Below are 27,253 nucleotides of genomic sequence, written 5' to 3'. Positions count from 1 at the left end.
AGAGGCTTTTTGAATGGCATGTGACCTGGCCTTTTAAGCTAAATAGGCTTCTAAAAAAGCCTAGGTCTTCCTATTTAAGAAAAAAGTATGGCCTGACCTGGTCTGTCGTAGACCCCTGTAGACCGACCTGACCTATTCCCATCCTACTCACGATGGAGTACGATGGATTCCTCCCTCTTCGCAGTAACAATCAATCCTCATACCATCTTCCTTATCTTCGAAAGGATTATTGCCTAAGCCAAATTCACCTGCTCATGTTTCAAATTCAATGCCAAATTTTGAAGAGGACTTTCCGGTCAATGGGCAGATATGGTCAATCCCCTAAACTAAATCATATGTTACAATTTGTTGAATATTGTTTAAGGTAATTACACGTTAGTTATGATATGAAGAAAATTGGTTATAATTAACTAACTTAGTTAAAATCAACTAGTTTGAGTTAAAGGGTTAAAAGAGTTGAAAGTCTTGAATTCAAACTGAATGAAGGAGAAAAAGCTAATCTAGTGCAGCTCAGTTTGTAGCTCCATGAACATTGATGTGCAAAGATCGAAATTTGAACTCCGAATTTCCCACTTCTCCACAGTTATATACGAGTCTAGTCACCAAGTTATTTGGCCCAAAACACTTATCTAACAACTGGTTACTAATACCAACCATTTAAGTAAAAAGTTATGTTTCTCTATTCACTCAATTATACCATTTTGCCTAATTCTGATGATATCACAATGCATCATGATATGAAAATCCTTTTAAAGTTTTGCAAAGGAATCTGGAGGTAGAAAATAATTCACACTTATGATTTCTACGTACAATTGGAAGAAACTAAAAAGAGGAAAAATTATATACTTCAAATTGTGATTGTGATTGATTGAAAATCATTTATTGGAAGGCTAGGGGTCTAGTCCAGCCATATCTGCTCTAGACAAGCAATTTGTTGAACTAACAAGCTTACTTAAATACTTCTTTGGTGTTACCCAGGTTTGGTGGGTTTTAATTCTATCTTCTCTCTCTAATGCGTGCCAACAAAAATTTTAGTCAGTTGTCTGACCTAATGTCCTGCAGTCGGAAAATCGTCACATTCACACTATGATCGTTGAATCAAAATCGGACAGTCTGAATTTTAAGATTAGTAGTTTTCACTTTTTTTTCAAAATAAAAATTTATATAGAAATTTGGATCGTCCAATCTCGATTCAACGGTGTTAGATTAGGTGACCACGTGAATGCGACGACAAATGCTCACTGCCAATCCAATTTTGAATGGTAGTGGTTAGCCAAGATGGCAGGCAGTCCCTGACTTTAGTTTGAGTTATGAAATTTTTTTTTTTTTTTTTTTGAAAGATGAATTATGAAATTCTTAAATTTGACTGTTCAATGTAATTAAATTCAAACTTGACTTTTTTGTATTCAAGTCAAAATTCAAACTTGACTTTATTCTAATGTTACCATTATTGAAATTGAAATTACACTAATATTGACCAGTTGATGGAAGTCAGGAAAAAACAGTCTCTGTAAGTGGTCAGCAATTTCAGAAGTGTGTATTTATTTACGGCTCATTTCGAGTGGAAATTTTGGAAGAATTTGAGACGGTTGAGTCTATATTTAATATATGAGTTTTTTAACAAATTTGAAAGAATAACATATGATCATATAATAATTAAATTACACTGGATTAACCATAACATTATTGGAATGAGTCATAAAGTATGGCTTCATTTATGTATTATTTTAATTCTTAGCAACTTGGTCATGCAAGTGGCCATAGATTTAGTCACACCTCAAGAAAATGCAGGATCCAATGGTAACTTTTTTTTACCCCCAAAAGAAAAAGCATGAGTTTTGTATCATTGTAAATGCTTAAGTGATGCCAATGGATCATTTCATCACCTTCATACAGAAACTTAACTGTCTCACTAGATTGAGTTATAACTAGAAATGACACCTTAATGTTAAGCACTTACAGATTACAATCCTTGCAAATAGGAAGTGAAAATTTTCTACTCTTCAACATCTACCATACAAGCAAATAAATTCTACAATAAAGATTGATTTCATAGAGCTTTGTTTACAATGCCTGATTCAATACCGTCTAAAGTCTAAAACCTAATGCGAGTGTCTCGCAAATTCTAGCCAAATACATCTAGGAATCCTAAACTAGGCCTCTAGAACGTTAATCATGGATCTATTATGAGAAACCTTGCAACTATGTTGAAGAGTCACTAATGTACAAGTAACTATTAGAGGGATGTTAAAATATTGCAATGCATGATGATGGTGCTTGCTTCATGTGCTATATGATTTCTCCATGCTACCATCCATGCATCTACCATTGACAAACTGATTTAGAGTCTTAACAGTAAAACATTACTCTCTTCACATTTTCCTTCAGTGCTGGCAATGGCTTGACACCGCAATCTCCGGCTGCACGCGTTGTCTTGGAACCACGACCATTGGTGGAACCAGTCTCCTGAAGGTCTGGCTCCGTGTAGAAACGTGCTCGAAATGCTGCTAAATGTGCGTAATATGCTGGAGGAACTGCACAACACAACCAAAAGGTTCATTAAATTGTGCAAGATGGAGCTTCAAACATAATGTCAAAACAAAAGAGATAGCTAGAAGCCAAAACAATATTTAGAACATTAACAATATTTAGAACATTAAACTGTTCATGCTTCAGATACTAGAAATATGGCTATGGAATCGGCTTAAGGAGTACTCCCTCGGGACAAACGGAAAAAGTTCATGTATCTGATACATATTAGGATTAAACATGCCAGTTCAGAGTAGTACAATTAAAATACCAACACATTATCAAAATAGGCTTACCAACAGATACGGAGCGTGTACACCTGGCATATGTATAACAGAGATTGTTTGTCAAAGACTGAATTCCATCCGCTGTGAAGTTGTTTTCATCCCATAGAACATGATAATGCGCTGGACGGCTTGTACCCTGCACGATAATAGAATGTAAGAAACCATAAGTATTGCTTTGCACTCATTCTTAAACATCTTAATACAAGTCAACTAAGAATAATGCTAGCAACACTCATTTTAACAAACTCTTTCTAACCCTCACTCTCTTTTAGGGTAAAAAATATGCGTCCTTCCACCACTTTATGTGGGACCCGAGAAGGAATGCTAAAACAGATTGGCCTTTCATATTATATGGCCAACTTAGAGAGATTAAAGGTTAAATACTTCAAACAAATCTCTTTTATTCATCTTGTAGCAATCATGTATCAGTAAACAAAACTAATGAGGAAAAGGAGAAAACGCTATTTTTTACCTGGATGCCAGCGTGACTGCAGAGATAAAAATCAAACTCTGTTGGATGACAAATTTTGGTATCAACAACAGTTCCTGAAAGCATATTAAAAGCACGAAAAAAATCAATCATAATAGACAATTTTTCAAAAAAAAAGAGAGCTCATAAATTCATATGCGTGTATAACCAATTCGAGAACATTCAACATACCAGGCAGTATATTTCCACTCCGATCAGTACTGTTTCTGTCCCTGTGGTTGTTTGCAAATAACCGAGTATGATGTCTTTTTTGCACAACTATGAAAGTTACTGGAGGTTGATAGTTTGGCTCCAAAGAAGCACATGCCTTCATAAACAACATATCAATTATTGAAAGACCAACTACAAGTCTACAACATACAAATAGAGTAAGAGTGATTAAACAGTTCTAACCTTCCGAATCGCATCCAACTCGTAGAGTAGAACTTGGTAAAACTGTCCTTCACTTACACCATCCCTGTACAAAATGTCCAATTAGATCTCATCATTTAGATATTTTCCTCGGTGCAACATTGTCATATACTCACTGGTACCGTCTGTTACCAAATTTAGAAAAATAAATCTCATTCTAACCCTTCATTTTTTTATCAATCACAATTTAAAGATACACACCTGTAGAATATAATCCTTTGTGGCTTCTGTCCTGTTGCCCTTCTAAACGAAACCAACAAATCCCTGCACAAACAGGACACAAATTAAAATGGTATTACTAAAATTCATATAAAACAACAAAGAGCGAAAACGAGGATTACAAAAGAGGAAGTCGTTTCTATTATTACCGTATCATGCCACCACTAACAACACCACGAACAGGGTCGTGCCATGTTTTGTACAAATCTTGTATAAGCTCTTGTCTTTGAGGTTGTGCACAAACTAAACCTGCATACTTTGTAACTTCAGGCCAATCTTGGGACGCTACAACCTATACATTCGGCAATAGATATCAGTATCGAAACCCTTCATAATCATTGCAATATCATGAAGAAGAAAAAAAAGATAGTAGATTATATAAAACCATACAGCTGCTATTGAGGGGCTGGAGTCTTCCCCATTTTCAGGGTGTGTAACATCTGCGCCAAATATTATTGTCGGTATGTCACTAACCAATGGTATTCTGCAGCTTACGGCATCAACAAGAACGGTGTTTCTACCCCCCATCTGCATCAATAAGACGGAAAATGATCACTAACTACTTGATCGGAAAGTGTCGTTAAATGTAATTGAGCTTTGAGAGCAAACAAACCTTAACGTTGATCTTCAGAGACACATTGGCCAAGTATTGCTTAGTGATCTTAAAGACATGCTTTGTTAGACAACATTGAGAAATTAAACCAAGGTCGGTCTCACAAATACGCTTGAGATCACCTGAAAACAAAACAGATTTATACAAAATCATGAATATTTAGAATTTGAACTCAAACACGTTGTTATTTAGTCAAATGAAGCAAAAAGAAAGTTCTATTTATATATTTCAACCAATGTAGCTTACCATAGAGAGATCCATTGTTGTCAGGCAATATCACTAACAAAAGCTCCAATTCCTTTCCCTTGGTTTTGTTTGACGACACATGGTAAACATGCTTCAAAGCTTTCTCCACCTGCTCGGGTTTGGCATTGTAGATCGGGATAACAGGCTCCAGATTAAATTCCTACAGCCACAAAAAATAAAAACATCATGAACCAGCGTAAAAATTTTCTGCATTTCAAACACAAGAAATAGAAAAGATGGGAAACTACCATGCCAGAGACTTGACACATTTGCGCAAGCTCGTTACAAAAAGTACGAGCAACGCTATCCTGCACGCCTCGTGAAAAATTTATGCACGCCCAGCGGCTAACAGTCATTCCATTAATCATTTTCTGCATGGTTCGAGTATAACAACACAAAAATACCAGCATTAAAAGCCATCACATAAAAACTGGGTTAAAAACCAGAAAAACACATACATAAGAATTTCAGAAATCAAACTGTATGCAATACCTTGTTCATCATATTCCACTGGCCAACTTGGGGTAAACAATTTTTTTCTTTCCCACTCTCATGATATTTAAGCTGCGAAAAAATTAATAAAGATCAATGAATAATAATTGGAAAAAAAAAAAAATAGATTGTACTTTAGGCATATAACATCTTTTGGAGAAGTGAACTACCCAAGGAGCAGGAAGAATTCGTGCTTCGACCGAAGCTAACTTCTCACTGACTTTAATCCCAAATTCCTTTGCATAAGGATCTTGATCATAAGCGTTATGCTGAACTGTCTGCTTGTAAGCAAAATTGAATTATTGATATGAAGGACAAACATTAACATATAGTTGAATGTATTTTATTAGTTACAACTCATAAAAAAACTTAGTCAAATGCAAACACCAATAATTACCCGTAAAATGTCATTTTCTCGATCACGAGGTCTCTGGCATGTGACTTTCAAGAGAGAAGTAATTTGCTTTTCATTCAACCTTTTAGTATATCGTTGCCCCTCGACAATTTTACAGGCCTGAGCAACCAGAGACATGTAAGAATAATAAAAAAAAAATATGAACAAGAAGAGCAGTAACATCAACCGCATGAAAAATTTCACTACCTCCATAGGTAAATAGTTTGCTTTCTTTTGATTTCCACCAACTTGAAGGCAAGGAAGGTGTGTATGTTTAATAGTGAAACCATACATTTCTTGGAAGTATTCAACCACTGATTTCATAGTCGAGTTCTCGTCAACGGGAAACCTAAAAGAGATACATTAGTGGAAAACCATTAGAACTTACTATATTGCAATAGTTAGAAGACTAGAAGAAAAACAATTACTTACACAAGTTCTCTTGTTGGTTGAGAAGTTATGCCGGAAACACGATACTTTCTTCTAACACTCCCTCTGTGTGTTACTTCAACTTTAACTCCTCTAAGGGATTTCTTAATCTGTTAGACATGTTACAGTAGCTTTGTAAATTTGTAGTTTTAAGACAGCACACGTATATTATCATTTGACGCACGTATATTATCTGTTAGACATGTTACAGTAGCTTTGTAAATTTAAACCATGTTTGGAATTTGGATAAACAGTTTAATAACGTGTTTATAGCAGAAGCGCTTATCATATAATTCTTTATGTATAAGCTATTTATATAAAAATAATAATAATAAAAAATATATATATAACATACAGTCGTATTATTTTCATATAAGCTATAAGTTTCTTTTTCATAAGATACTTCGTAGAGCTAATTAAAATCAGCTAAAATAGTGTATATGTCATGAGTTATTTTCATAAGCTTTTCGAAACAATCGCACAAGTTTTATGCATTAGATAAGCTCAGATAAACCAAGTCAAGCAGGCCCTTGTTCACAAAATCAAGTACCTTGATGCGGTCTGCATCAGACAACTGCCTTGACAGCACATCTTTTCCTAATAGCTGGCCAACAAACTCCACCACCGGAAGAGGTTCAATGAACGCAGCAGAAGCCATATCTATGGAATACGACAAAAGAATGAAGATAAATTAAATGTTAAACTGCATTTTCATAGAAAATGATTTAGGCAATGAGTAATATACCGATATTGAGGGAAAGGCCCATCTGAGTAGGCCTTATGCTTTGGTAAAATCCACACCACGACTCCAATCCTTCTCCGAGCCTTTGTGGTGCTCTAATATCAGGTGAATAAAATGACCTCCCAATGGGACAAAACCTTTAGGAAATGAAACTTTTCATTAGATAAGACGATAATTGCAAGTTTCAGCGGTTGCAAATGTTTGCTCATATTTATTTAGTAAAGCTACCTCTTCGACGCTAGCTCTCTTAGTACGATGTCAAGAATTTGTATTGCCTCCTGTGGAGCATCAGCACGCTTTCCGGCTAGAAATTGTCCCAAGTGATGCAAGTTAGCTCTTGCAACAAACTTGATCACCACTTTGTATTCTCTTTCCCTTCTGAAAAATGATTAGTATTTGTATCAGTTTAAACTTAACTTGGCTCAAACAAATCAAAAAAAATAAATAAAATAATCTAAGGTTGTCATGATTGTGTATCAAAGCCAAATGAAAGTATTGCATTATTGTGTTTATATTCTTTATGTTTATAGTGTACATATGCAATAAATCTTACTTGGGGCCATTAATTCCATCCTCTTCTTCGATAAGCTTAATCTTAAACTCTCTCCAGGAAAAGGGAAGAACTCCTGCTGTGTAAAGACTTTTCCTGCCATCATATGCTGGAAGCCTCATGCCAAGGTCAGATTCTTTGTACAGCCTCACAAGTTCTGCTATGATAGACCTGTTTACGGCTTTCGAAGACACTTCCGGAGTAATAGTTACCTGCGAAATACAGAAACAGATAATGGTATTAAAGCAAAGGCATCAACAATAATAACAAAGCCTTTGTGAAATGATTTTTAAACAACCAAATTAAGACAACTTTTTAAGTGGTTATTGTAATTCAAATATATGGTTATTGGATACATCGGTTGTCGAAACTCGTTAATCACAAATTTGGATGTGGTTAACCATAATTTTTAGAAGTTCAACTTTATCCAGATTTGAGCACCAGAAAATTATGGTTAATCACAATTTAAATTTTTGGTTAATGAGTTTTGACACCTGGTATATCAATAACCATCTACCGGACACAATTAACCACCTATTTGAATTGTGTTAACGACTTCAAAAGTTGTCGAAAAAGGTTGTCTAAATTTTGTTGTTAAACAACACAACTAAAAGCCTTGAGGCAAAATAAGGAGTCATAAATATTACTAAGAAAAATGACTGCAAAAACAGAACCTCATTTATTTCATTCTGCAATTCAACCAAACTATAAGAGGAAATTAAGGGATAAACTTAAATACTTCCATAAAAGGTGTGTTGTGTGAGTCACTAAGAAAACCAAACTATATTGTTTTTGCAGAAAGCTAGAACTAGAGTAATAAAGACTATACAAAGAAGCTTACATCATATTGGTTCAAGTCCTTGTCTGGTAATTCTGCAAAGAAGTGGTTAGCTTTAACAATGCATTTTGTACCAGCTTGTCCATAACCTGGCCTTTGAGCAAAACTCAAAGACTTGCTTGAAGTAGGAAAACTCATTTCAACATCACTAGAGACTATGCTTCCATTTTCAACAACATGGCCATTTTCATTGCTCTTCACAACAGTACAAGGTCCACAACTTGGTCTCATCAAAACATCAACTTGATCAGATTTTCTACCATTTCTACTCCTTCTTCTTCCACCACTCTTTGCTTGAGATGGTGAAGTTTGGTTTTGTTGTTCTTGTGACATGACTAATGGTGGACCTTTACCATTCTGAACAGCTTTAGTAACCTTCTTAGCTTGACTCATAGTGTTTTGTTGATGAGGTTTGATCACAAGGTGTTGTTCTGAACTCTCTTTCATTTGCCTTAAAGGCATGTTGAAATTTTTCTGAGTTCTTTGCAGGAATAGATAGATATATAGATTATATATATATTCACCAATCAAAGGTGACTATAGTGACAAGAAGTTTCAGAAAATAACCAGTTTTTCACGTTTAGTTTTAGCCTATAACTGCAAAATAGTGAAAATTACTTCAGCTGAGAATACATAAACAAAGATGGAAAATATAGGTAAGAGGACAAATGAGAAGTTATTATTGCTATAAAGTGAAAAAGCAAAAGATTCAATTATGAGTTATTGTGCTAATACATAAAAGATAAAAATGGTATGGAGTGAATGTGTAAAGTAAAGGAAACTGTTTAAGAATACATAAAAAAAACATTACTATTCCTTTGTAAAAACTGAAAATCCTACAAGTTACCATTTTTTCAGCAAGCAAAACCCAAAATAGTGATGGAAGTTGAACTTGAACCATGAAACTAACTAAAGAAGACAAAACAACTAAAAAGATGAAATTTTTATGACATTTTCATATACCCTTTTGATTGAAGTTTCAAACAACAACCAGAAAACAAGGAAATCTCATTGTAAATTTGAACCTCAAAATCATGGCTTTTAATTAGTAACATAGACATGAAATGTCACAACCAAAAATAAGACAAACATAAAAAAAACAATTTTTTTTTTAGGATTTTGAAGTGAAGAGATTAATACTAATTGTTAATAAAATGTGATTAAGAGAAAAATGGGAAAACCCAGAAAAATGGAATGACCCAGAAGAGAAAACCAGCTTCTTAGGCCTGTCCCCTACCAAAGAATGAAAATCAATAAACACAACAACCACATAAAAAACATTAAAATAAACATTGGGATAAAAAAAACACTAAATGTGAAACCAAGTTTGAAGAGAATAAAACAACCACAAAAAAACAAAAATCAAGAACAAAACATCCTAAGTAAAGGAATAAACATTGAAAAGGGTAACAAAATCACTGTCTACTAGAACATATCTACACAACAAAAAAAATAAAAAAATAATAAGTGATTAATGCTTAAGCAAGTAAATCAAAATGCTATATATATTCCAAAAAAAATTATATATTTATTAAATGCCTTGAAGTGTAAACAAAGTCAAAAAAACAGAAAAATGAAAACTCACTCACCTACCTATATAGTTATTATTACATGAAAATGAAAAAATAAAGACAAAATATAAAAAACAAAACTTGAACTTACCCTTATGCTTATATCTAGCTAGGAAAGCAGTTAACACATGTGAAAGCATTGAGAGAGTGAAAATGGAAGAAGGGTGAATGAGCAATGAAAGAAAAATGGGGTGTGTTTTGAAGGGAGTGGTGAAGATGAAGAAAGGAAAATGATGATGGTGATGAATCTTATACACGCATGCAAAAGAGGTTTTGGTGTTTTCTTTATCACGTGTAAAAGGCTTTGTGTCTGTCTTTTTTTACTTTGCTTTTTTGATTAGTTGTGAACTGTGTTTAACTCTTATATTTATGCAACAGAGAAAAAAAAACAAGGAAAAAATAAAGGAAAAATGGGAAAAAAATTAATGTTCCTAGAGAGAGAAAAAGAGAGAGAGAAAGATGAGTCCAAAAGATGTACTGAGGATTATAAAAGCAATCATACAAGAAAGAAGAATAATTCGAACTTGCAGTCATCTCTATTGCAGGCTTCTGCTATTTGTGTTTCCTTTTTCTTTCATCAATTTCTTTTCATAATAATCAAAATTCAAATTTTGGTCACATGCATCTGAAATTTTTTAGTTCGTCACAGTTATTTAGACATTCAATTTAAACGATCTCACACTTGTGTGAGAAAAGTTAGAAAGAAAAAATAATGTGTTTTAAAAATAATTAAAAGATATGTACTTTTTTGTATGTCCAAATATTTGTGATTATGCAAAACTTTCTTCATATACATCACTTGTTCATAACATTAGTCACTTTGCAAAATGTTACAAGAATTATATATAATTGGGAGTGTCTTTCAAAAAACAAGTATATATATAATTAATTTATTGATTATATATATTATGACTGACTTTATATTATTATCATTAATAAGAAAATAGAAAGTACAAGTGTTAGGTTTAAGTATGAGTAATTAGTCATACATCGATTATGAATAGATAAAATATTGGATAAATAAATAATTAACATGTATAACCTGCTTTTACTCCAACTTGTGACATGCGATAGGGGGTCCTCTCTCCCCTTATCTTTTTGTGATTTGTATAGAGTTTTTGTCCCATGATATTTTGAAGGCAGTGGAGTTGAATCATTGGAAGCTGGTGAGCATATCTTGCAATAGGCTGATTCTATCCGATTTATTTTTTGCGAATGATGTTCTTCTGTTTATTAAGGCTGCGAGATCTCAGGCTATTATGGTGGAAGGGATTTTGACAAATTTTGCAAATATGTCGAAGTTGAAAGTTAATATTTCAAAATCGAAAGCTTTCTTCTTAGCTACCACCAGAAGAAGTAAGATTGAATCGATGGTTGCAACAACTGGAATTGGCAAACCTTTTCGTTGGAAAAGTATTCGACACTAGTTTCGTCAGTGTTGCCTCAATTCCCAGCTATTACAAGCAGATTGCTCGGTTACCCTCTCCTATTTATGAGCACATAAATAAGTATGTGTGCAATTTTTTGTGGAAGGGGGACAAGGATAAGGGTGTCCATCTTCTGGGATGGGATAAGATCACTAGGTCGCGGAAAGTTGGTGGTTTGGGTAATCGAAGGGCTCATGAATCAAATACGGCTATGCTGGGAAAGCTGGTTTGGGACATTTATTGTAACTCAGATAAGTTTGGTGATAAGTTCTGTCTTGATATGCCCATAACTTAAGGTTCCACTGTGTGGCAATCTATTATGAAAGCAAAGGCAACACTTCAAAATGGGTTCGACTATAGACTGGAGATGGGTCTTCTTCCTTTTGTATGGGCCATGGACTAAATTCGAGAAGTTGCGTGAACTTGTTTTATAGGTTGATATTCACAATGTCCACTTGACAATAGCTGATGTGATTCAAGATGATACTTGTGTTGGGCCTTTTATATACCAAACTTCCTTCTCATGTAGCCGAGGCTATCTGTGGCACCCCAACGTGCTTGAATGCTCGGATTTGGGATGGCTTTACGTGTAAGGGTAATCTGAATTGTACTTATTTGGTGAAAGTTGGGTATAAGTGGCTTCTGAAGTGGAACGCAAGCGAGGATGAGGTTAGATTGTGGAAGTGCATCTGGCGTTTAGCTGCTCCTGAAAAGATTATATTTCTACATTGGATGGTTTGCCATGATGTTGCTCCTACAAGATCGTTGCTGCACAAATGAGGTATGATAGACGCTAATAACTGTCTGAGGTGCTTCATTAGTGGTGAAGGTATCATGCACTGTTTTCAGGATTGTCTGTTTGTTAAATATCTTTGGTTTGCTCTCGGATTTGACAATATTAACTTCTATTTGGGAAATTTTATGGTTGCCTAGCTTAGACAAGGCATGTTTAGCACAAATAGTCATTTATTCTCTACTGCTCTTTGGTGGATTTGGTGCGCTTAAAAGTCACTTTGTATGGGGAATGAAATAATTTATATCTTCTCATTGAAGGTAAAAATTTACAATTTGGCAACCATTCTTCGTTCTATTTTCTCTCCGGCATTAAGCACAGATATAGGAGGTCGTTATGTGACTTGGCATCCCAAAGAGAGTATGGTCGTTGTCTTGAATGTTGATGGCAGCAGTTTTAAAAATCCTGGAATATCTAGTTTTGGTGGCATTCTTCGTAGGAATGATGACAATTGGCTATATGGGTTTGCTGGAAGTGTTGGTATATCCACACTCATACATGTAAAGTTGTTAGCTTTGTATCATGGCTTTGAAAGCAGCTTGGGAAAGAGGATATAGGGATGTGATTTGATACTCTAACTCGACTCTGGTTGTTCAGTTAGTTTCAAACATGATGAATCATTGACATCATTATGCGACAATTATCAGTAATGTGCAAGATTTATTGCAAAGGAGATAGAGGGGCCAGTTAAAGCATTATGTGAGGGTGGCGAATTCATCCGCTGGTTTCATGGCTAAACTAGGAGCTGCAATTTATGAGATTTGGTGTGAGTTTTTGGAGCCACAAGATAGTTTGCTTCCGCTGTTGCAGGTTGATGCCCGACAAAAGATGTATTACAAGACTAGTTTTTAATTATTTTCTGTTTCTTTTCTTCTCTTTTTGTTAACCGTAATTAATAAGGGTGTTCAGTGAATGAATCACAATTTATCAAATGAAACACTACTTCTTATTTCTTTAACTATTGTATAATACTCAAAAATTACATTTAATTTGAGACAGAGGCAATAATAAAAAACAAATTCATATTTACACCATATTTTAATACTTATGGTGTTGGACAACAAACTTATCTTCCAAACAGTAACAATTTTCAAAATGAAACAATGTTTTTATTCCCCGTTTTAAAATAGGCGTTCTTACTATTATTTTCTCAAATTCTTTTTTTCATTTATAATATCAATATAACATTTTTTTTCCACTAACATGCCCTTATTAATTGCATTTTACTCATATAACAACGCCATTAACTATAATTAATAAGAGTGTTTTAGTAAACACATATTAACTTTAAATCGACACTACTAATCATTTGCTTAATAATCATGTAAAATTAAAAAATGACACCTAATTTAAGACGGATGAAGCATTAAAAAGAAAAATGTTATCGCGCACTCAACTCTTTAAAAATTGGTTCCTCCAAAATAAAATTCTTACTTACTTTAACATACGCTCTATGTGTAAAAATTAACAAAAGAAAATTTTAACAAATATCTTTAGGGTTGTTAAAGAACCAAAAAAAAAATAACTTTTAGATAGATAATGATGTAATAATTTCTTTAAAAAATACTAGACTTATATATCTTTATAGTATTGTTTAAAGAGGAATGATAACAACACTCTATTTTGAGCGAAATCAACGTACTTTTTTACCACTTTATGGAGATTTCATTTTTAAAATATAGAACTCACATTGATTTAATTCAATTAAAAAATGAATGTTAAGGAGTGTTTAAAAAAAGTATTGTTAACACTACTCTTATTTAAATTCTTCTTGTGTACTCTTTAAACAACGTTTTTAGGGGAAAATACTTCCATGACATTGCTTGGGTGTCATTGGTGTCATTGGTGCAATCCTGGCCGTTGATGTGTGTTGATGGGTGTGGGGATGTGTGTGTGTGGTGGAGATGGCACCAATGACACACAACTATGGCACCAAAGTAAAACCCGTTTTTAGGACATTTGCATAAACGAATACTACTGGCATGAGAGGGCATCATTAGATCCCTTAAAGAAAGACATCATTAGATTTTAAAAGTGTAATTAAGTTAAGCAATAATTTCACTGTTCTCTATAAATGTCCCAACGATATTTTTTTACAGTACTTTTTGTATAAGTGTTCACTGCCCATCATCCATTTACCTTGTGCTTGGGTAAGCCTCCCTCGTAACGGTCGATTCATTTTGGGTCCACTTTTCCTAGTCACGTAAACAACATTTTTTTATTTTATTTTTCGATCTTGTTAACGAATGTCTCCGAACACCTTTTAAGAATTTTAAATTTAAAAACTATTTTTTAAAAATCAATTATTATTATAATTTTCAATGCATTGATCATAAGAATTTACATTAAAACTTATTTTTTAAATCCCTTAAACAGCGTCTCAGAAGCACTCGTCAATATTTCCTTTTAATTTTTTATTATCATCACTCTTTTGGTATGATTCAGTGCTTCTCAGTGTACTTGTTGAATGGTAGGCCATAAAGAGTTACACTGTTGATGAATTTGGTTAGGTGGAATCTTGATTCTTGAATCTTTGATCATGAATATACGACTTTGATGGGTGTGGGGTGCAGTGGAACTCAGGGTGAATCCTAATCATTGGATTATGGTGTGTGTGAGGGACAAAATCTGATGTAGTGATTGTTTATGATGATATACTCAGACTGTAAGAGGTTTTTTGGGTCCCACCACAAATGATATCCATGGTGGAAAATGAAGTGTAGGATTGGATCAGATCAAACCATACTCGATTGTAATTTGGATGGTTGCATATTTGAAAAACCAGTTCTTGATCATTACTTGTTGACCCCAAGGATAGCCACATCGTGTGCCACATTCTAGATATCATGCTCCTCGTTTCCAAATCTTATTTTATTAAATGAATGTTATTTGAATATTAAAATACTAAATTATAAATTATAGTGGTTGAAAAAAATGACACTATACATGACACTTTTATATTTTCTTTTTTTAAAGAATTGAATATACGAAGAATGAAATATAGTGAAATCGAATAAAGATTTTTTTTTTAAGCAAAAATGAGACAATTACTAATAAAAGACGATCTCTTCAGCACAAGACGTACTTGAGGAGAAAGTCACAAGAGAGTATAATTTACAATAGTATCTTAAAGATGTGAACCAACAAAAGCTTAAGCTTAGTCAATACTCAAACACATAAGAGAGTTGAGCCACCAACTATGATATGGATAATTAAAATTAAAGTCTCACTAACTTGTGTCCTAAGAACACAAGATAAGAAACTAAATAAAGAAATTTAATTTGTGCATTCATAATTTTAAAAGCATAAAAACATATTTTCAATGCAATATTTATGGTTTATTTCTTATCTTATGCTTTAAGGGGACAAGTTAGCAAAATTAGCAAAATTAATCTTAGCCCACCAAAAAGATATTAACTTAATTTTCTCCAAAAAACTGTGAAAGAGAACTTTCTTTACTCTAAAAGATCTTGATATTCTTTTCCTTCCAAATAACTCAGGTGCACTCAAACCACAACATAAGCATTAGAGAGCGCCTAGCTTGCGAAAATACTAATAAATTACCAAGTTTTATTCCATTATTTAAAAAGTGAATAGAATGGAGCGAGTTATAATATGCTCTATCTTGTTTTGTTTTATCCTTCTTAGCTACAATGCATCTAATTTAATCATAGTTTTATAACTTATATAAAGTGAAGATTCCCATTTTTTGTTTTTCCACTATCTGACTATTGAGTTTAACTAGTTTAGTAACTATGGAGTTTTTTTTTGAAGTATAGATCAACTTGATTGATAATTCATCCGTGCTTAGTTTTTTTAATAATAAAATTTCGCAGTGTTTTGTTTGTATGAAGAATCAGGGTCCTATAAGAAATATATAGGAACATGTATTTATTGAAAAGAAAATAAACATGAACAACTAAAAAAAAGTTTAAGTGAAAAACAACACATATCAATAAACCATCATATGAGTTAGAGAATCTATCGATTGGTTTCCTAAATAGTATCTTTACGAAAGTTAAATACTAAGTGCTATTTTTACGAGGATCTATTTCCTTCGGTTGTTTCAGGTTTCTATTCATAAAGAAATTAAAGTCCTCATCTCTTGCACAAACTTTCACTCTTCTAACATGCATTGCGCATTCAAAGACTTACGATGTTGTTTGGTTTACTTGCTGCCATAACTTCAAATTACGACGCTTCTAAATACTTCAAATAACGGGTGCAAATAAAGAACAATGTGATGGTTGAAGTCGAGACAATAAACGAAACACAACAACTGCCGGATTATCATAATCATTTACACCTTGCTCTACATCATCTCATAGGTTTGATGTTGGTCATACTCAAATCATAAGGGGACAAGTAAAAAGGGCATGTAATGTATTTTCAATAGTATCACTACACATAACAAACTCAAGAGATAATGTAACGCCTTTGGTGTTTAGGCGTGCGCAAGTAGGAAAACAATCGTGGCATATCTCTCAGACCAAAATTTTCACCTTTAGCGGTGCTTTGAATTTTCATATATAATTCCAAGCTTCGGGCCTTCGAAAATGAGTCGTATCTCGAATGGATTTTGAACACTACACATCCATCAATTTTGTTTAATTTTCCTCTTTTTCTTATATTAACTTTGGAGTATGTCTATGTGTTAAGATTTGTGTCAATTTCTTTTTATAGTTTTCAATTTTTTTATTTCCACGCTCATAAACAATCACTAGAGTTCAAGGACACCTTTATCAAAAGAGAGAAAAAGTTCAAGTACACAGGATTTTATCTTTGACCCGAGAAACAAGTTATACTTTGGTGCTTGAGACCACTAAACATTGTACTGTGAAGGGACCACCGACTATAATGGTTTTACAGCCCAAAAGAAAAAAATTACTACTACAAGATCTCATCACATGATTTTCAAAAGGGTTAATAGTGAGGAGTGAGGACCATAATTGTCCTAAAACACAGCATATAATTATGAGGGTATTTTAAAAATGATTTTGGTTGCATGCTCACATGATCCAGAGTGCATTTAATGCACCAAATTATTACTTCTGCGAAAAGAGAACTATTAAGACTTTTTTTTTTTACCCTCATTGTTCTAAATTAACTGAACCGTTAATTTCATGCATATTAAAAAATAGGGTTAATTAAGTAAATGGTCCCTATAAATATTCACAATTTTGTTTTTAGTCCCTACAAAATAAAATCACACTTTTTAGTCCCTATAAAATTTTCCATCAGCATTTTAAGTCCCTATAAAATTTTTCCATCAGCATTTTAGTCCTTGTAAAAAATTTCCATCAACATTTTTGGTCCCTAAAATGCTTAAGGAAAATGTCACAGGGACTAAAAAGTGTGATTTTATTTTGTAGGGACTAAAAACAAAACTGTGAATATTTATAGGGACTAAAAACTTAATTAACCCTAAAAAATATATATAAGTGAAGAGAGGAAAAATAGTTTAAGTGTTTTTGTTAAGTATTGGTACATTCACCATGTAAAGTGAAATATATTGAATTGTGAGCAATGAAAGTAATATTAATTAGAGTTATAATTGAAAAAAGTAATTAATATTGCATTGAAAAGTGAAATGTGTCAGTTATTTCTGGGACAATATTTTTTTTACGGAAGAGTCACTTATTATGAGACTGAGGGAGTATTTTTTATTAAAAGCAAAATGATTTTAATTCATTTAAATTGATATAGTTCATCATTCAACATCGTTAAAAATATAAAGAATGAATTTCCGAACAAACTCACATCATCTACGTTAATAACATACAACAGCAAAATACATGCAAATAAATATGATAAAATTAAAGTCATTGGAATTCTCATGCCTCTGAATCTGCAACGTTGATCCTCAAATCATTGTTTGAATATCCGATATTTCAAAATAAATCAAATGATAATCGCAACAAGAAGAGAAATCAAACAAGGTCGCACAAGATGATGAACAACACATCGTCGCACTCAACGTTGAAATCACATATAGAAAACCTAGATTCATGTGAAAATCACTTATTTATATTAAAATATAGAGAAAAGGACGAAGATGAGTGATTTTAGGTCTAAAATGGACCCAAAACTACCCTCTCAACGGAGAAATGAAAGAGAGGACCTTGAAAGAAAAAACTTGAGCCGATTTGTTGGAGATGAAGAACCATAAAAATATTTTCAATAGATAATTTTTCTAGTAGCATATTGTAGAGTTTAGTTGAATACATGTATATTTGTCAAATTAATATAAAATTTAAAAATTCACTTTAAAATTTAAAAAAAACAATTGAGGATAGAGAAATCTTTTATCTGTTAAAGTGATATTAATGGTATTTTGTAACTCCAAAAGGAATTTGAATTCTATACATTCAGATAATATGTGATGTATGAGGCTTATGGATGGTGAGAAGTAATCACAGTTGCACAAGATATATTGACAATGAGCGACTCCTGACAACTCTTAAAAGGATACACAAATTAGCCGAATTTACATTGAAATAAGAGGAATTTTAAGCTCGTGCAAGTATGAAGCTGCATAATTGAAGGATGATTTATAGAAAATAATTGGTACTATATATATATATATATATATATATACACACACACACACACACACACACACACTAATAAGATGCATTTTCTTTTTAGTATCCCATATCATAAGAAAATGTGTGAGGATAAATAACGGTGAAAAAACTTATGTAAATTTGTGGGGTTAATGGACAATATTTAAAGTCGTGTGAAATTTTACATGTTACATGCATAAGATCTTAGTAATGAGCCGACGACTCAAGTGTAAATTCACTTGAAAATAACGTAACATAAAAAAAAAAAAAACATGACATGATAATTGTATCTTATACATTCGATATCCGAGAATTCACAAATTGTAATTTAGTTTTTTAAGAAGATTCATGGGCTCATTTTGTTTAGGCTTGAAGATGTGATTTTGCAAATAACCTAACTATTTTCATTACATTAATAGAGAATCATCATGCTAACAAGTATCCTACATAGGGACACTGTTTAAAGTATCCACTAATACCCAGAGTTTTGTTGGATAAGCATAACATGTTGGTAAAATTCATTTAAACCATAAATTCACTTTGTCGTAACTAAATATAAAAAAAATATATAACATTAGATAATTGTATGTTTTCTACGAAACTCAACAAAGCTTCAGAGTATGTGGACGATTCACATATTAATATTTATTTATTTTTGGTACTAATTCACAAACAGTAATTTGGTTTTCACAGGGGAAGCATGGGCTCATTTTGTTTGGGCATATGCATATGTGATTATGCAAATAACCTAGCTATCTCCATTACATTAAACTAATAGTGATTATGCAAATAACCTAGCTATCTCCATTACATTAAACTAATATTAGTGGCTTAAGGATAAATAAGTAGATATATATTGTGGAGTTATGGGCAATACATGTTGGTTATATCATGAAATAAAATAACATATGTCTATGTGAGAATAAGACAAAGCCAAAGCATGTTTGAGAGTGAGATTATACACATGGTATATAGCGATGGTGGAGTGGGAATTCCTAAGCTATAAGAAAGAATCAAGGGAAAGTAGTTGTGGTGGGTTCCTACCTATTTTCTGTACACATAACACATCCCAATCCCAATAATATTGTACACCTTGCACTGCTCCATTGCATCTATGATTCCACCCATTTCAATGTTGGGTGTTGTTGGGGTCTCCTATGCCATATAGGAAAGGATATAGTGGGCATTATGCTATGTGTGTAGTGTGTGGACTTGTGAATGACCCACTAAAAGCTTTAAACTTGAAAAGTGTTATTTGAAGAACCAATTTGGTGACAACTTATTTGACAATCATATTTTACAAAGAAAAAAGTGGTATTGGCACGGAAACCATAGCAATAGAGAAATAAAGTAAAAAGTATTGTGAGTATAAGAGAGAAAGTTGTTACAAAAGTTGTCACTAAATAGATGTTCAAATATCATTTCTCTTAAACTTTCATAAAAATGCTAATGAATTTAACCTATGAACTTCTTACATTTTGTATTGATGTGAAAGACAAAGGCAGAGATTGCTTATTATAGCTAAACAGTCTAACATGTTCATTTCTTCCCCTAGGGTGACAAGTTATGCTTATCTGTTTAGTGTGAAATGATATATATGAAATGATCATATTTTAATATAGACTTTTTAAATCTTTATGGGTTTTGCTAGTAAATATCCTAGGCATTAGTTAAAAAATTCATTAAAAAAAAACATCTGAAAAAAATAGTATTATTTGTATTATTGTAATAATAATACAACTTTTTAATGCTAACTTTTCAATATAAATCTTACTTGGACATAACTACAAATAAAATTTATTTAGGCATACACTCACAGAGAAAAATGGTTAAAAGAAAAAATAATTAAATAATGTGACTAAAGGTAATACTAATTTGTATCCAAATCTCTCTTCTCCTTCTCTCTCGTGAGCCGTCATCAAAACCCTAGTTTATTTTTCTTCATCCATCAAAGAGGGGTGATTTAGGGTCAGTTTTTCACTCAAAATCACCCTCTAACTCGTTTTTCTCTTTCTCTTTTATTGAAATAAGTGATTTTCACATCTATTTTGTTTTTTCTTTCGTGATTTCCTAGTCTTAGTGCGACGTTGTGTTGTTCGTCGTCTTTGTGCGGCGTTGTTTGTCTTTCTTGTTTTGTTCAGGTATTTGTTCGGTTCTGATTGTCAGATCAACTTAGATCCAATCAATGGCTTTGGCGGCGTCAACGTTGCAGATCCAGAGAGACATGGGTATTCTGGAGACTTGAATATGGTCATATGTATAGGCTTTTGTACTTTGCCATTTTATGCTATTAACATGGATGCTGTGAGTTTGTTCGCAGATTTATCCTTTTTGTTTTTAGCGAATTTGCATTGTATCGATATACTCTATCAATTTAAATGAATGAATATCATTTATTTTTGTAAAAAAAAAAAAGAGAGAAGTTTCTCTGATTGAGCGGGAGTGACAAAGAAATGTAATTATTTTTTAATTCTAGTAAAGTGGCAAAATAGTGGATGTTAATTGTTAACAAAGGAATCTTTCTAAAAGAAAAATTGTTAACAAAGGAAGTTATTGAATCCATGCACATGAGGGGAATAGAGTTTAAGGATTATATATTCGCTTATTTCTCCCCATAATGAAGACATGCTTGTTATCATAGTATTACTTACTGGTATGAGTGGGAATAGGATGTGTTATATATGTTAGACTTTATAATGTTTCAAACTGATCTACTTAAAAATTGGTAGGTCTGAGTTTAATATATTAGTTGAGTTTGAGTGTTTTTAGGGGGTCTTGAGCATGTTTCTAATAGAATATGGGTTATGGTAGTAGCAATTATTCCAAATCGAGAATGAATAGGTCACCTAAAAACTATGAAGAAGACTAGAATTTTTCTTGATATTTACTTAATCTCAAATGTTACTTTACATTTTTTTTTAATGTAAATGTTACTTTACATGCTTTCTTTATAGACACGCAAATAACTACTTTCCTACTGTTAAGAAGATGAGGACAATTTTCTCAAGCTCTTTTACTTAAGGGTTAAATATGTTTTTAATCCCTATAAATATGTCAATTTTTCGTTTTAGTCCCTCTAAAATTTTCCTTCGACTTTTAGTCCCTCTAAAATTTTCAATCACTACTTTTGGTCCCTATTTTTAATTTAATTTTTGTATTTTTTAATGAAATTGTGGAGAAATGTGTAAAATATTCTAAAAAAATTTCCTAAAAAAAAAATTAGAATTTTTTAACAAAACACAAATTGAATATGAATTTTTAACCGTAAAACATATAAAAATTCATATTAAATTCATGTTTTGTTAAAAAATTCTGAATTTTTTTTTGGAGTGATTCTTATAATATTTTGAATTTTTCTGGAAAATTTTATTAAATAATATGAATTCTACATATGAGTTTACTTTAAAAGAGGGACCAAAAGTGAGAATTGAAAATATTATAGGGACTAAAAGTTGAAGGAAAATTTTAGAGGGACTAAAACGAAAAGTTGACATATTTATAGGGACCAAAAACATATTTAACCCTTTACTTAACTGCTAAATATAAATAACTGCTTAATAAATATAAATTACTATTATCCCCGTGAGTTTAGCTCAATTGGTAGGTATAGATATTACAATTATATGCAGGGGTCGAGGTTGGAACCCCGAACACCCCACTTATTCACATTTAATTGTGTGAGCACTAGCCACTAGACTACTTGACAAAAAATAATATAGTAGTAAATTACTATTAAGAAGATGAGGACAATTTTCTTCCCATTAAGAAGATGAGGACAATTTTCTCAACCTCTTTTTTTAGATAGACGACATCGCAAAACCATCATAAACTTGCACATACAAAATTGAGGTATCGGGGTTCGAACCTCAGTCATAGCATCCGCCTTAACAATTTCTATATTTTTATCTGTTGCGATAGGACTTATGGGACACTTTTTTCAACCTCTTTTACTTAACTACTAAATATTAATAACTGCCTAATAAACATAAATTACATAATTAATAATCCTTTATTTAAAATATTAATAACTGCCTAATAAACATAAATTACATAATTAATAATCATTTATTTAATAAACCAGAACCTTAGTTACTTCTCCTTCATCCACCACCCTAAATCACCCCTCTAACTTATTTTTCTCTTTCTCTTTTATTGAAATAAGTTATTTTCACATCTATTTTGTTTTTGATTTTGTGACTTTGTCATCTTAGTGCGACGTTGGTTTGTTCGTCGTCTTTGTGCGGCGTTGTTTGTCTTTCTTGTTTCGTTCATGTATTTGTTCGGTTCAGATTGTCAGATCACCTTCGATTCAGTGCAAATCCAATTAATGACTTTGGAGTCGTCCACATTGCAGATCCAGAGATACAGTTATTTTGAAGACTTGAATATAGTCATATGTGTAGGCTTTTGTACTTTGCGGTTTTATGCTATTAACATGGATGTTGTGAGTTTGTTTGAAGATTCATCCTTTTTATTTTTAGTGAATTTGCAATGTATCAATGTACTGTATCAATTTGAATGAATGAATATCGTTTATTCTTGTCAGAAAAATAAAAATAAACCATAACCCATTTAGCACCATCAACAACATGTGTATTTGTTTCTTAATTTATATGGTCCCTATACAACTCAATTAACGGCCGCCGAAGTGGCTCTGCTAGGGTTTCGTTGAAATTGGCTTCTCAATTCATTACGTGATTGCTTTGTCCACCAATTCCTTGAAACCACTAGTTGTTTAATTGTCCACCAAATCAGTTTCCCATTCGGTGAATTTCCAAACGGTGGTGTTGTTTTTCCAATTACTCCACTCACATATTTCCTTGCTTAATTCTAGTTTTCTGTGTCCTGATTGTTTCAACACAATTCTGCCATGTCGTTCGACTGGCAGGCAGAATTTCCTTTGCCGGCAGCTGTAACATCCAAAGCTGCGCCATCCCATACGGTTCTGACATCAACTGCGATGGCTACAACACAATCATCAGTGCGTGCTCAAGCTGCACCAGTTTCGGCCAGTATGCAATTGACAGCCTTGCAATGGCCGACCGTCTCTGAGGCCACACCTTCAGCCCAAGTGCCAATTGTAACAACAACACCTCAGATTACAGGACCAGCAATGATGCCTCACGTTCCTGGACCAGCAATATCTTTTGCATCAGCGCTTGCGGGAGCAAATCATAACGACGAATTGCCCTTTCCTGCTCCTTGTATTAAGGGAGATGCTCTTAGTATAAAAATCGGTCAGGAAGAATATCAGAAAGGGGTTGAGGATTGTAGAAAGGTGTTGAGAGCTCGCCTGACTCTTAACAAAGGTGAAAAGTCTTATTCTGCACGGGACCTTAACGCAAAAATTAGGAACATTTGGAAGACTTCAGCAGGATGGAAAATGGTACCGCTGGGTAAGGGGTTCTATGATGGCACTGTGAATCTCAAGCCCGGTTTGTTGCGGTTCTCACAATGGACTAAAGATTTTAAGCTTTTGACACAGAAACAAACTCATGTTTCACTTTGGATTCGGTTAGTGGAGTTACCTCAGGAATATTGGAGGGAGAGAACTCTGAAGGAAATTGCTAGTGCAGTTGGGACACCAATTGACATAGATGGTCCCACTAGAAACCGTACTTTTGGCCACTATGCTCGTATTTTAGTCGACATTGATTTATCGAAGAAGGCATATGATGAGGTTCTCGTCGAACGAGAGGGCTATGCATTTAAGGTGGAGATTCAATACGAAAGGCGGCCTTTATTTTGTCACCATTGTTATTCGATTGGACATAACATCACTACCTGCCGTTGGGTACACCCTCAAGCTGCCAAAGAGAAAGTCGACCGAGGGAAACAACCGGTCAAGGAAGTACCTACTACCAAGGCTGGAGGTGCTTCTACTTCGGCCGCTGGAGGGACTGGTACTTGGATTCCGACTACTGTCAATTCTACAGTTACCACTATTGCCAGGACTTCTGTCCCAGTGCCGCAGACAACACAGGCTATCCCGGCTACCAATCATACTCAATCAATTCCGGTTTCTTTACCTGCAGTGCCGGTTTCAGATTTCATGTCAAACTCGTTCAGTATCCCGTTACATAATGTCTTTGATCGTATTGAGCGTACTGATGAGTTAACTTCAAATAGACCTGTGTTGGAGGTTGTTTCCACTGATGCGCATGCTGACGTGCAAAATGCAGAAGGGAGGAGGTCACCTCAGACATCACGGGAGGTGTTGGAGAACCCTGTGGTGACGGTTGTTTCCAAATCACTTCTGGATAGTGTGGGTAACACTCACGTGAGCCAAAGGGAGCTGGAGGAGAGTCCCATTGGCTTTCCTGGGCGTGATCCGCACTCAGCCCCTCTTGGGCGTGAGGACATTCAGCCTAGGGGAGAGAGTCTGAGGATTCAGACATTGACGGAGGAGTTGGAGATTCCCGCGGTGGATGATGTCTCTGAGCCTCTACAGGATGGAGTGGACCATGATCATGTGAGCCCATGGGAGCTGGAGAAGAGTCCCAAGGGTGCTCGTGAGAGTTCGTCACGTCCATCCCCTGATGCACATGTTGATGTGATGGTTGGAACGCAATTGCTGACATCTCCTGCGGTTATTGAGTCACATGATGGGGGTGGATTGGCCCAACATGAGGAGGTGGTTTTACAACAACAACATGTTCACCCTAGCAAGAATATTCAGCATGGTTTGGATTTGTGGGCAAGAGTACGTGAGTATGATGCTAGAGCGGCAGCGGAAGGTTTTCAGCCGGTGCTAACAAAGAATAAGAAACAGAAAATCAAAGTTCAACAGATTTTACCCAAGTCGACAAAATCCCGGGCACGGGGTGAGAATTCCAAGACTGATCAATGAATACTCTATATTGGACTGTTCGAGGTATTGGTAATTCTGATGCCCGTCTTACTTTAAAATATTTTTATTTGTCTCACAAACCAAGTCTGATATTTATTGCTGAGCCTATGATTCATTTTCATCAAGTTCCTGCTTGGTATTGTCCATCTATAGGCGTTTCTAAATATTGCATAAATAATAGAGGTTCCTTACTGCCTAACCTTTGGGCTCTCTGGGGGAATAATCTTCTTGCAACTGTTATTTTTATTTCGGATCAAGGTATAGCTTTTTTTTAGCGAATTTAGGTCACTCTGTGGTTGGCACGGTTTGGCAAAACTCTCTCCCACATGCTCTAGCATTAGATTTCTTTCGGGACAGATGCGGCTTGCCTAATTACAGATTCCCTTAGTCTGTAGTTTGTCTGTATTTACTGTTTCTGCTGTTTTTGTTGTTTCTTTCGGAGGGTTTTGGCCTAGTCCCCCCTCCTTCTGTAAATATTTTCTCTTTTTTTAATAAAATTTCTTTGAGGCTGGCGGCAGAGGATGGAGGCGTCTCGGGGTGCCAACCTAGTTGGGATGTCGACGATGTCTCCTGATGCCTGTCCATTCTCCTTGCTTATCAAAAAAAAAAAATTAGAGAGTACAAAGTAGTATATTTTTGGGTTAAATATGATTTTGTTCCTTATAAATATTTAAAATTTTATTTTTAGTCTTTATAAAATAAAATCTTATTTTTAATCTCTGTAAAAAATTTCTTCAGCATTTTTAGTCTTTGTAAATTTTTCATTAGTATTTTTTAGTCTTTGTAAAATTTTTTCGTCAACATTTTTTTCGTCCCTAAAAGTGCTAAATAAAAATACTACAGAGACTAAAAAATGAGATTTTATTTTGCAAGGATTAAAAATAAAATTTTGAATATTTGTAGAGAGCAAAAACATATTTAACCTTATATTTTTTTTATCATTAGTTGTGAATAGTGTAGACTTGCGCGTAAGTAAAGTAATTAATAAAATAATAGATCAATGAATTTCTTTTTTATATCTGCTGACATCACCTTTTAGAAAACTTAACATTATAGAGACTTGTTGTTAAATTATATTTTGCAACAATATCTTTAATATGTTAACGTTGCAAATCCAGAGGCACGAATATTTCGATCATTTTAATTTTATCATATTATTTGTAGGTATTTTTGCCGTTGTATGCTATTATAACTTGGATGTTATGCATTTGTTCGCAGAGTTAGCCTTTACATTTGTAGTGATGTTGAATGATGTACTCTATCAATTTAAATTAATGAATATTGTTTTGTTGTTGTAAAAAAAAACCATATATTTATGTTTGTATATTTAAATGGTTGTAAATTGATGGTTAACACAAAATAATTTTGTTAATATACTAAGTATTTGAAATTCTCTTGAAAAAATATTTAAAATTATTATTTATATTTATTCAAGTAGGTTGGCATGATAAATCTATAAAAAAAAAATGGTGGTGTGTAACCTTTATATCCTAATAGACTCCTAAAATGTCTTAGACTTATCTATTTTTTGTAATAAAATCATTTTTTTTTTCGTTTGGATGAACTGAGAAAGAGTAAGGTAAAACATCAAGGAAAAACTTGGACATATCAACTAAGTCGAATCCTCAAGAGACCCATATCCTCTAACACCCACTCTTAAAAGACGGAGACCAAACCAAAATTCTAAAAAGAAAAGGCCAAAAGGAAACCAAAAGCAAAAAGTACAAGCACTACGAAAAATGAATATTTGACAAAACCAAAACAACCTCTAAAGAAATCATCCCTAACAAAGATAGGTAATAACTT

At 33.5% G+C, this 27,253-nt stretch overlaps 2 protein-coding genes across 3 annotated transcripts; one reads left to right on the top strand and one right to left on the bottom strand.

The window, feature by feature from the left end:
- Positions 1–1,887: 1,887 nt before the first annotated feature.
- LOC146953953 (protein argonaute 10-like) lies at positions 1,888–10,150 on the bottom strand. 2 transcript variants are annotated; one of them, XM_085712868.1, is made up of 22 exons: positions 9,903–10,150; positions 8,244–8,837; positions 7,406–7,614; positions 7,081–7,230; positions 6,856–6,989; positions 6,661–6,770; positions 6,114–6,220; positions 5,889–6,030; positions 5,685–5,801; positions 5,458–5,565; positions 5,288–5,359; positions 5,044–5,166; positions 4,796–4,955; positions 4,550–4,671; positions 4,327–4,464; positions 4,086–4,228; positions 3,919–3,981; positions 3,700–3,763; positions 3,478–3,613; positions 3,289–3,362; positions 2,826–2,952; positions 1,888–2,534 (listed from the first exon to the last, which is right to left on the bottom strand). In XM_085712868.1, exons 2-22 carry the CDS (start codon positions 8,700–8,702, stop codon positions 2,350–2,352), a joined length of 2,943 nt encoding a protein of 980 aa, XP_085568994.1. In that variant the 5' UTR covers positions 8,703–8,837; positions 9,903–10,150; the 3' UTR covers positions 1,888–2,349. The 2 variants fall into 2 exon arrangements, with proteins under 2 accessions (XP_085568994.1, XP_085569005.1); XM_085712879.1 differs by lacking the exon at positions 9,903–10,150 and having other exon boundaries at positions 8,244–9,495.
- A 13,317-nt stretch (positions 10,151–23,467) lies between these two features.
- LOC146953952 (uncharacterized) lies at positions 23,468–25,447 on the top strand. The gene has a single exon (XM_085743221.1). It carries the CDS (start codon positions 23,468–23,470, stop codon positions 25,445–25,447), a length of 1,980 nt encoding a protein of 659 aa, XP_085599347.1.
- The last annotated feature ends 1,806 nt before the right edge of the window (positions 25,448–27,253 follow it).

This window comes from Medicago sativa, chromosome 1, assembly GCF_051527215.1.
Source record: "Medicago sativa cultivar Bolivia chromosome 1, Bolivia_mono, whole genome shotgun sequence".
Taxonomy (NCBI): Eukaryota; Viridiplantae; Streptophyta; class Magnoliopsida; order Fabales; family Fabaceae; genus Medicago; species Medicago sativa.
Note: the sequence above shows the minus strand (reverse complement) of the source record. Positions and strands in the feature narration are given on the sequence as shown.